This window comes from Sesamum indicum, linkage group LG6 (assembly GCF_000512975.1).
Source record: "Sesamum indicum cultivar Zhongzhi No. 13 linkage group LG6, S_indicum_v1.0, whole genome shotgun sequence".
Taxonomy (NCBI): domain Eukaryota; kingdom Viridiplantae; phylum Streptophyta; class Magnoliopsida; order Lamiales; family Pedaliaceae; genus Sesamum; species Sesamum indicum.
This window is the reverse complement of record NC_026150.1, coordinates 24,447,388-24,458,185: the sequence shown is the minus strand read 5'-3', so window position 1 is coordinate 24,458,185 and position 10,798 is coordinate 24,447,388. Positions and strand designations below refer to the sequence as shown.

General features: G+C 33.0%; 1 protein-coding gene across 1 annotated transcript; it reads left to right on the top strand.

Moving 5' to 3' along the window:
- On the top strand, nucleotides 5,012-10,499 carry LOC105165748 (3-epi-6-deoxocathasterone 23-monooxygenase). Its single transcript, XM_011084865.2, has 9 exons — nucleotides 5,012-5,609; nucleotides 6,859-7,186; nucleotides 7,445-7,594; nucleotides 7,660-7,938; nucleotides 8,043-8,132; nucleotides 8,274-8,352; nucleotides 8,505-8,611; nucleotides 9,113-9,240; nucleotides 9,819-10,499. The coding sequence occupies exons 1-9, from the start codon at nucleotides 5,377-5,379 to the stop codon at nucleotides 9,907-9,909; spliced, it is 1,485 nt and encodes a 494-aa protein (XP_011083167.1). The 5' UTR covers nucleotides 5,012-5,376; the 3' UTR covers nucleotides 9,910-10,499.

Here is a 10,798-nt window from a genome sequence, read left to right as displayed (position 1 = left end):
TACTCTTCTAGAAAGTGAACTCCAAGCTGCCTGTTACTCCAATGCCAATTTGGTTATCTGTCTTTGTGGAGTTCCATATAGAGGTCCATATTCTTCTTCGCTGCGTGATAATTATGCTTTCTGAAGAGGTTGCAACTTAAACCACATTGCTCTGTTTCAAGTTGTCGCTTTCTTGGATCCAACGTCCATAAAATTCAAGCAATCCCTCCAGATGCCTCATGCTGTTTACATCCTTGTCCCTGCTGGAACCCAGGTACTTGGTCTGCATTTTACGAGACAAGTATTATAAATTCTCATAACACTTGAAGATTCTGCAGTAAGACAGTCCACCTGATTGCTTGCTGCTGTTGTTTTAGTGGGGTTGAAATTTAGGCCGCCTTTGTTTCTATTCTGTGCTTGCGAGTTCAAAGCCCAGCCTCCGAAGCAATGGCCCATTTATAGGCTGGAAAAAATCAGAGATTGAATTTGGCAGGAGTGAGCTAAAAGCTTGATATGTTTTAATTGTAATTATATTTAGGCAAATTACTTTTTCCTATTTGAATTATGTTTGTTTTTATATTTTTCCATCTAAATTTTTTTTATCAACTTATTATTTCAATTTTGTGAATTTTACACTTTGTTATATATAATCATTTTCTCAATCGATTTTTTCTACCGAAAATACATCACGTGGACTACACGTGAATTTATACATATGTGCAATGTGGCAAAAAAGCCGATCGAAAAAGAAAATCATATATGGCGAATGTAAATTTTTCAAAATTAAGATGATAAAATAAAAAAAAAAGTTATTAATAAAATATAAAAATAGGCATATTTCAAAAAGTAAAATGTAATTTACATCCCATCATATATTATATTTTCTTTGTAGTTTATTTTAATTTCAGTATGGGCATTCGAAGGGCCATTTTGTTTTTATTGTCGAGGCCCATTTTTGTCATTTGTTTGGGCCAAGTTGGACCGACCCCTCCATTTTCACATCATTTGTTATTATTTTTTTCTTTTTTCTTTTTTTTTTTTGAATGGACATTATTTATTATTTTTGAAAAACTGAGTTTATGTAAAAAGCATGAAGCAACCACTACAATAATTACTTTTTAAGTTTCCAACTCTACTATAAGCATTACAAATATTTTTCCTTTTTCTTTTTGTATCATTCTTTTAAATAAAATAAATATTATAATTTTTGTACACAAAACATCCATACTATCTATATCATTAAAAAAATAATTTTTTGTTGTATCAATATTTAATATTAAATTTATCCTTTATTTTATTTCTTCGGTTTTATTTGATATTAACTTGAAAAAGAAATATAGACCTGAATTCCTTATAACTAATCCAGCACAGATCTCGATGCAATGACGACGGCGCCCTGGCTCTGGGTCTGGGTCTGAGTCTGGGTGGGTGATGGCAAATGATGACGGCGGCGTCCTGGGTCTGGGTGGGTGATGGCAAGATGTCGTCGCCCACCCACACGTCGCAGAGAGGCGGGAAGTGGAGGTTTATTTGTTGTATTCTTTCTTTTTATAAATTTTAATCTAATAAATTATGTATTTTTTATATCTAAATATATTTTCAAAATTATGTAGTTTTGTATGTCTAAATATATTATATTAAAATTTTAAAATTTATTATTATAATTTATATAAATAATATGATTTCAAAACATATCCAACACAACAAATAATATTTGAGAAATAAAATCATGTATTTTGATTTTAAAAAATTTATAAACCATATTAAATAATCTTAAAATTTTGATGAAGAATTAACCAAAAACAATAAAGATAAAGGGCAATTCAGTCCGTTCAAAGAGGATAAAGGTTGAAAATACATCAAAAAACTATCTCATCTGCACGTCTAACGATATAGACAACTCTTCATTTTTTTTTAATGGAGGAGGTCTTTCTTGTAGGTTTTATAACTTCAAGGATTTTATTTTTTTTTACTATTTAATTAATATAGATAAGTATTTAGAAATTTTATCATTTCACAAGAGGTAATATGCCATTTTCTCTTTCCTTTTTTTTAATGTAAGCAACGTTCCATATTTTTGTAGACGAAAGCTTGAGCGATTTATAAGTCCCAATATTTCATTTTTGTAGTTACGCATAATAATAGGATAAAATCATGCAGCTCCTCCCTATGCGACCGAAGCTAAGATGCATGAACATAGATTCAGCGACATGAAAAATTAAAAAAAAAAAAAAAAAAAAAAAAAAAAAAGGCCATGGCACGACATTGCTACAGTTATATAATATATTTTTAATTATGTATTCTTTAATTTCTCATAAAATTAAAATATGACATATGAAAAATATAAAGATAAAATATAAAATAAGAATATTTTAGATCTAAATAACCAAATGTGGCTTCAAAAGTATAAACAATCAGTTCATTTCAAAAAGTAAGCAATGGAAAATTCATTATCATCCAAATTAGTTAAATTATCATGTCTATCTCTCAAACTTTTAGTAATTTCATTCCAAATCTTTTAGTTTGAGAGCAATCAATTAATTCTTTTTTTTTTTTTTTGTTAAATTGAAAACTCCTTTGTTTTAAAAAAAATTCAATATTCTTTGAAAATTATTTATATAAAAAAACCCTAAGCGTGTTGGACATGCCTCCAAATCATGTCAGACGCACCAACAAGCGTGCCCAATACTGTATTCTTTTTCTTTTTGATTTTATAATATCACACACGTGGATGTCATGTCCAACACGTGTTTGAGGCGTGTCCGAGCCGTATCCATGTTTGACACGCGTCTGGTACTATATCGAATAATTTTTTGAAGCGTCTAAACCGAAGCCAAAATAAACAATATCTCTCTACGAGACTGGTTATTTTAAAGACCTCATCCCTTATGAAGTGTCTTTTTAGGACAAAATTATGAAACTCATACGTCAGAGACGACAATACTTCATATAACAGGGCACCGATTGAGTCGCAAGCCACATTATTTGGTGTTGTCTATGAAAACAAAACCCATAATTAATGCCTCGTTACAGAACAAGTTGAGCTAAAATCTCACTGTCTACAACAAACATGTCTCGTTTATCTATATCATCAACCCCTACTGAGGCAGCCTTCTAAAAGAAATCCATAAGGCTCACACAAATCCAAAGTAGAAAATACATCGACAAGAATTGAGTTAAAAATCATATTAATTTTATTTATTTGTAAAAAAAATTATCTTTAAATACTTTTTTTCCGAGTATGTAACTATTTACGAGAATATATTTTCAATATATAACATATTCCAATTTTTTTGAAGAAAACGTGTCATATAAAATGTAATCATTATCATATTTATTACCTACCACATTTACACATATGATAGTGACTATCATCACTGTATCAATGTCTCTCTCATATTTATAACTTTCTTTCTTAATTAATATATTTAATTTTCAAATAATTATCATAATTACACTTTTATTCCATACTTATCAACAAAAGAATCCCATGTCAATGATATCTAATTCATTTAAATTTTTCTCATTAAAATGGTAGGTTATGAAATCTTTTTTCATTTTTTTTATAATTAGTAGGTTATGAAATTTTTTTTTATTTTTTTTATAATTAGTAGGTTATGAAATCTTTTTTTTTTGTTTTTTTTATAATTAGTAGGTTATGAAATCTTTTTTTATTTTTTTTAATAATTAGTAGGTTATGAAATCTCTTTTTATTTTTTTTTTTATAATTAGTAGCTTATGAAATCTTTTTTTATTTTTTTTATAATTAGTAGGTTATGATATCTTTTTTTATTTAATTTTATAATTAGTAGGTTATGAAATCTATTTTTTATTTTTTTTATAATTAGTAGATTATGAATTCTTTTTTTATTTTTTTAATAATTAGTAGGTTATGAAATCTCTTTTTATTTTTTTTTACAATTAGTAGGTTATGAAATCCTTTTTTACTTTTTTTTTTTTTTATAATTAGTAGGTTATGAAATCACAATCAATTTAATTCTACCAAAAATTTAAAAGAAAAGGTAAGTTGGGGTGGGCTGCAGAGAAGGAATGAGGCTGTTTTTTTTATTTGTATATATGTGTATGTATAATATATACATATATGTGTGTACATATAGATACAAGTATGGGTGTTTGTAATACTAGTCATCAATGCATGTTGTCTTCGTGAGCATATAAAAAAAAAATTATAATGTGAGACGAAGAGAAAAAAAATTGTGATAAGAAAAAATAATACGAGAAGAAAGAACCGTAGAGTGAGATGACATAGAAAAATATATGTTGTAATTGTAAGTTTATTAAAAATATAGAAACTTATAAGAAAAATAAACATGGAGAAGCTTGCAGAGAGAGAAACATGGAGTAGTGGGTGAGAGTTTTTTTAAAAAATTGTGAGATTACCGATATCTTTCGTAGCAGCCAAGGATGAGTTCGATCCATTAGGTTCTTCGATTTGTTTAGAAAAGAAACGAGAGACAAGAAAACATCTTTGATTACGATTAAAAGAAACAAAAACTTTAAAATTATTATTTTGACCGAATGTGTTTTAAAGAAAAAAAATGAGTTTAAGGATAAATTTGGCATTCAAAAATTCTATACCCGTGAAATGAAGAAAAAATTGTATAACTCCAACTTCACGTTCATGAATCCATCGGCACATGGCACACTTTTGCTCCGACTTCCCATTAATATTTTTTTGAAATTGAAGAAATTTTTTGAATAAATTTTACTTTCAAGATGTTTGATGAAATGACTCATTAAATTTTTGTTAACTTTATTTGTGTGCAGCTTTTTTGTAATGTACTTGTCGATCAAGTTTTTTCTGAAACTCGTGCTCAACTCATGTCAATCGAGTTCGAACTCGACCTAAATGGTTTGCAACATGATCCGAAGGGAGGAGAGAAAGACAAAATTGATAAAAGCGTGTGAGAATTGTTGGGCCTGATATGGCCTTCTTTGCATTTATGGCAAAGAATTTGCAACCCTTTAATTCATATCTTGAAACAAGATTCACTCTTCCTTACACTCCCTCCCCATTCATTTCATTCTAACAAAGACAAAACGAATGAACCCCATCATCAAATATAAAAATAAAATCATACACTCCCCCATCTCTCTCTCTCTCTCTCTCTCTAGACTCGTAGGGTTGCATATATAGAACTGCACGTGTGCAGTGTATAGGTCTCAGACCCCATCAGAGCTAGAGCCAGTTCTTTCTTTTTTCTTCTTTCAAGAAACTTGACCGAACTCATTTCCTATATACTTCACAAAACACACACACACACACATATATATATATATGTATGTATGTTGGTTGGTAGAAGCAATTTTCTTTAAGAAAACAAAGAAAAGCCCACAAAATATTTCTTGATTTCTTTGGCAGAAAATAGAGTTGTAATGGGATGTCTGATTTCGGACAGTTGGGTTGTGGTGGTTCTATTCTTGCCGGTTTTGTGGGTTTTTTATAAGGTATGGATGATGATGAGAAGGAATGAAGTGGAGAGAAATGGAGGGGGTTTTGCTGTTCCGAGAGGGAGTTGGGGTTGGCCGTTGATAGGAGAGACGCTGGAGTTCATAGCATGTGGTTATACCTCAAAACCTGTCAGCTTCATGGACAAGCGTAAATCTCTGTAAGAATAGGAATTTCGTTTTTTGTACGAGTACTCATGTTGTTTAATTCCTTTTTCTTCTGTCTGATGAGAACTGGTTTTCCACTTCTGTTGTAGATTCATTTGCTGTACACACATCATATGTGTGTGTGTGTGTGTTTTCATGGTGATGAGTTCATATGTGTGTGTGTTTGTGGAAGTGAAAAGACATGCTCTTTTCAGGAATTACTGCTATAGTTTCATTAGTTAAAACGTGTTCGGAATGGAAAAGTTTCACCATTTTCTTGGGACAGTAGAGGAGTTAAAAAGTTCTTGGATTTGGGGTGAAATTAGATGTTTTAACACCAGAAATTTTAACTCGGATAGGGTTAGGCCAGACTTGAATATAGTACACTTAAAGAAAGTGACCTATGACTTGACAAGTTTACTGGCTACCCAAAGCCGATCTGGATTAGAATTTTCTTTTTTTAACACATATGATAGAACCATGTAGGAACTTGAAGGGGCAAAAAGTCTTGAATTTCACTTAATTTACATGTGAATTTTAGGCTCACATCACATATTTTAATTCAAGTATATAATATTTAATTTTTTTTCTTAAAATACACAGGTACTATGAATTTTATACATGTGGAGCTAATATATAAAATGAATTACGAAATGTAAAAATAATTCATAATAGACTATCTATGCCGTTTCCGCTCCATTTTTGGTGGGGATAAATGCATGCTTTTTCTTTATCTAATACTTTATTTCTGTGAGCCGACATGTATGATTAGTCATTAGTTATTAATTGAATAAGTTTATGAGTAGAAGCAAAGTTATAGTACTAAAGTGGTTAATTAATATATATATTGATCCCTTTTAACAGGGAAAGCACTTGAGAGAATGTGATGGTAAAGTTAGGAAGACCACTAAATCATGGATGGTGCTGAGTTGTTATAATGGTTTAAATGTTGGGATAATTTTATACAATCGTGTAAAGCATTTTGCCTTAATTTGTATGGTTTACTTAAACTAAACTACGTCAAGTATTGATGTAGGGAGTTTCCGTTTCTTGTGTTACGGCTCCCGTTATGAAGAAAGTCTTTACCCGAATTAGGTTTACCCTCACTAAACTAACCTTGTTGCAAGTGTTCTTGTATTTGTTTTGTGATTGCTTATTCTTCTTAAATGGTCCACAAGTGACATGAAAGCGTAATGTGAGCTGATTTGGGCTAGAATTTTTCCAACTCTGCTTAGCCTTTCTGTTTGTTGTCTGTTGGATCAGGTACGGGAATGTCTTCAGAACTCACATTTTGGGGAAGGCAATAGTAGTGTCTACCGACGCTGAAGTGAACAGAATGATTTTGCAGAACCATGGGAATGCTTTTATACCTTGTTATCCCAAGTCTATCACTGAACTTCTAGGGAAATCCTCGATACTGCAAATGAACGGGTCATTGCACAAGAGAGTGCATGCCCTTATCGGAGTTTTCTTGAAATCGCCACAATTCAAGTCCCGAATCACTAGAGACATAGAGAATGTTGTCCGCTTCTCCTTATCGAATTGGATGAACAAAAGTTGCCAAGTTTATGTTCAAGATGAAACCAAAAAGGTCGGTCTTTTGGTACACAGGCACATAGTGTTGGGTGTGTGTGTGTGTGTGTTTGTGCGTGTGCTTTTCTCCGTCATTTTTAGGAGGTCGTGGGGCTTGGAGTTCCAAGGGCAGTCACAAATATGCATGCAGTAGACATCTACCATGCATGTACCATACATGGAACATTGTGATTGTTTGATACTCAAGGCCTCTAGGCCTCCTAAGAATTATCTACAACAATGACTGAAACGATTTCTTTTTCATGTAATATGGCAGATTACATTTGAAATTTTAGTCCGGGTGCTATTGAGTGTCGGCCCAGGTGAAGAAATGAACTTCCTGAAGAGGGAATTCGAGGAATTCATCAAAGGCCTAATTTGTCTGCCGATTAAGCTCCCCGGAACACGACTGTATAAGTCTTTGAAGGTATGACCATTTTTGCTACTTTTCAAGTCTTTCCAAGCGTTGTAAGTGTTGTTCTTTTTCGACAGGCAAAGGAGAGACTGTTGAAAATGGTTAACAAAATTATAAAGGAGAGGAAAAATGCAATGGAGAAAACAGAAGAAAGTGGGCCACCAAACGACGCAATTGATGTGCTACTACGTGACACTGGGGACTCTGACGAGATGCAGCAGCATCGACTCCCATTGGATTTTATCAGTGGGAACATAATAGAAATGATGATTCCGGGAGAAGAGACTGTGCCGACAGCCATGACACTAGCGGTTAAATTTCTGGTCGACAACCCTGTCGCCTTAGCCCATTTGTTGGTACGTAAATGTTGATTTTTCAACAATGTTGTTGGTTTCGAATTTGAAGATTTCATGGAAATCATGTACTGATTATGATTTACCTTATTTTCTCAAAATGCAAGGATGAGAACATGGAACTTAAGACCAGAAAGGATCAGACATGTGAAGAATATTCTTGGACAGATTACATGTCTTTGCCATTTACTCAAGATGTAAGACCATTTCCAATCACTAATTCAAAGTAATAATTTCGTTTCGAGTACCCTATTTTTTAGAAAAAATATTGCTCATCAATTGATTTTTATTTATTTATTTTTTCACGCAACCTATAACAATTTATTCGTCATGACTAGGTTATCAGTGAAACTCTTAGACTGGCAAACATCATCAACGCGGTGTGGAGAAAAGCTCTCAAGGATGTCAAAATAAAAGGTTAAACTTTTGTTAGATTTTATGATAACATTCATTTTTTTGCTCGAAAAAATGTTTCAATGTGAGTGGATTTTTACTCTATTTTCGGGACTTGTTTGTTGCCTTTATCACCAGAAGAAGCTTAACAACTTTTGCTCATCACGCTTTTTCAGGTTACTTGATACCTAAAGGATGGTGCGTTTTGGCATCGTTCAGCTCCATTCACATGGATGAGATGAATTACGAAAACCCTTATGAATTTGATCCGTGGAGATGGAAGGTGAGACCCGTTTACCCCGTGTCTTGATCATTGTGTCGTGAGTGACTCCATACCCATCCTATAATTGGAGTGCGTGTAGGGTTCACTCGAAAGAACTTAGTAAGAATTTCGGACATGCACGATTTTTATGTTTTTGTTAGGCATTACAACAACAAAACTCTCAGTATGTTTTATTACATCCATCTCCTAGAGAGTTAGTGTAATTACTGACTGTACCCGAACCCTCATTTCAAGCTTATAATGTTTGCACAAAAATATTAAATATTAAATCATTCTCCTCTACAACAGATTCAAGACAGAAACTTGGAGAGGGTATTTTTGTAATTTGGAAATAAGGGATATAATCAGTAATTATCCATGAGATAGAATAATTTTTGCTTTATTGTGATTGACATTTGCTACCAACTTGTTATTTGTCCGATGAGAACATAAGGCCAGAAAATTTATCATTTTTAATACATACATTGCATTCTGATTGTTTCCCTATGTTGTATTCTACAGAAAGTCGGAGCCGCCATAAGTAGCAATATTTTTACGCCGTTTGGTGGAGGGCAGAGGCTATGTCCCGGTCTGGAACTCTCGAGGCTTGAAATCTCGATTTTTCTTCATCATCTTGTTACGACTTATAGGTAAATAAGTTCATTTCTTGGATTTAAATTTTAAATAATTTAGGTAAATAAGTACATCTCTTGGGTCCAAAATTGAATAATTAAATTCTGCTGAAGAAAATAATCGTAGATGATTGGTCGGGTTTAGGTCTTTGCTGGTGGGAAAAAGTCTCCTATATGTCTCGGGGGGTAGAAGGGTAAACTATGATAAGAAAATTACACCGACACCTTCTTCAACTTTAGTAAAATCACATAAACCCATCCCCTACTATTTGATTTATTACACACTCTTGTTTATTACATTTATAGTGATGTTTTCATTACAAATAGGGTGGCGCATCAGTGTAATAAGCACCTCTGTAATGAAAACATCACTAGTACATTTACATGCTAGAATTTTTTGGGATACATGTCGTGTATACGGTAATTGCAACACAAGACGTAATTCAGATTTGCAATAGACAATTTGGGAATTTCTGAACAGTTGCGTATTGTTTGTTCATGTTTTCCTTTCTTCTGTAGTTTGCAAACACGATGTTGCTATCATAGTGATAAATAATGGGTAGGTAAAATGAGCTTTCTCCCATTGTCCTCTGCAGATGGGCTGCCGAGAAGGACGAAATAATCTACTTCCCGACGGTCAGAATGAAGAGGAAGCTTCCCATCACCATCATGCCCCTACAGCAATGAATTTGCAGCTAACAAAAGTTGCTTCCATTACACCTTAACACCCTCCACCCCGCTTCGCCTCGCCTTAACTGGTTTTTAGTTAACGGCTTCATCAAATACCATGTGCTTTTTTTTTTCTTTTTTTATGTAGACGAATATGATTGAAATCTTGATAAGTATATAGAACATGGGGTACTAAAACTACATTATAGAGTTTGCCCCACCTTCGCTGTCTGAAATGTCTTCATTGAAGGAGAGGGGTCTTTCAGGCCGTGGTACGACAAAAAAGTTGCAAGTTGGGGGCAAATGATGATTCTTCTTCGTTCTCTAGCATAAATTATGTTTCCATACTGTTAGTTGGAGTCTTGGATAAGAACATTTGGGGTGATTATGGTAAACCACAAGAAAGGGTACAATGTGGTCCAGTCCCATGCTGTCCGTTTTTATCGGTATCCCATCAATAATGTCTACACGAGTATTTTGATCAGTTGGCTGGGAGAAGTATTGGACTGGACATGAACATGGACAAGATAGATATCTTTGTTTATGCACACATTTGGATCATGATTTCATCTCCAACAGTTGTTTCAATAATTGTTGTATTGTGGAAATTGTTCTTGTTGCTCGATGTCTTAGAACTGGATGTGGTTAGATGTGATTTCAGACCGAAGTCGTAGGAATTGATCTACGGATTTTTGGGTTTAGATGAGTGAACAATGTTCTTTTGGATCTGCTAACGTCTATCAACAGTGAGCCCATTTTATTAGATCTGTTAAGTTTTTAACCAACTTTTGTATAGAACTGTTCGTAATGTCGTTTAAGTTGGAATTACGATTTTATATAATTTAAAACAAAAATACGAATTAATTGCAGTATATTTACTTCACTCATCCTAATTTTTGTTACATTT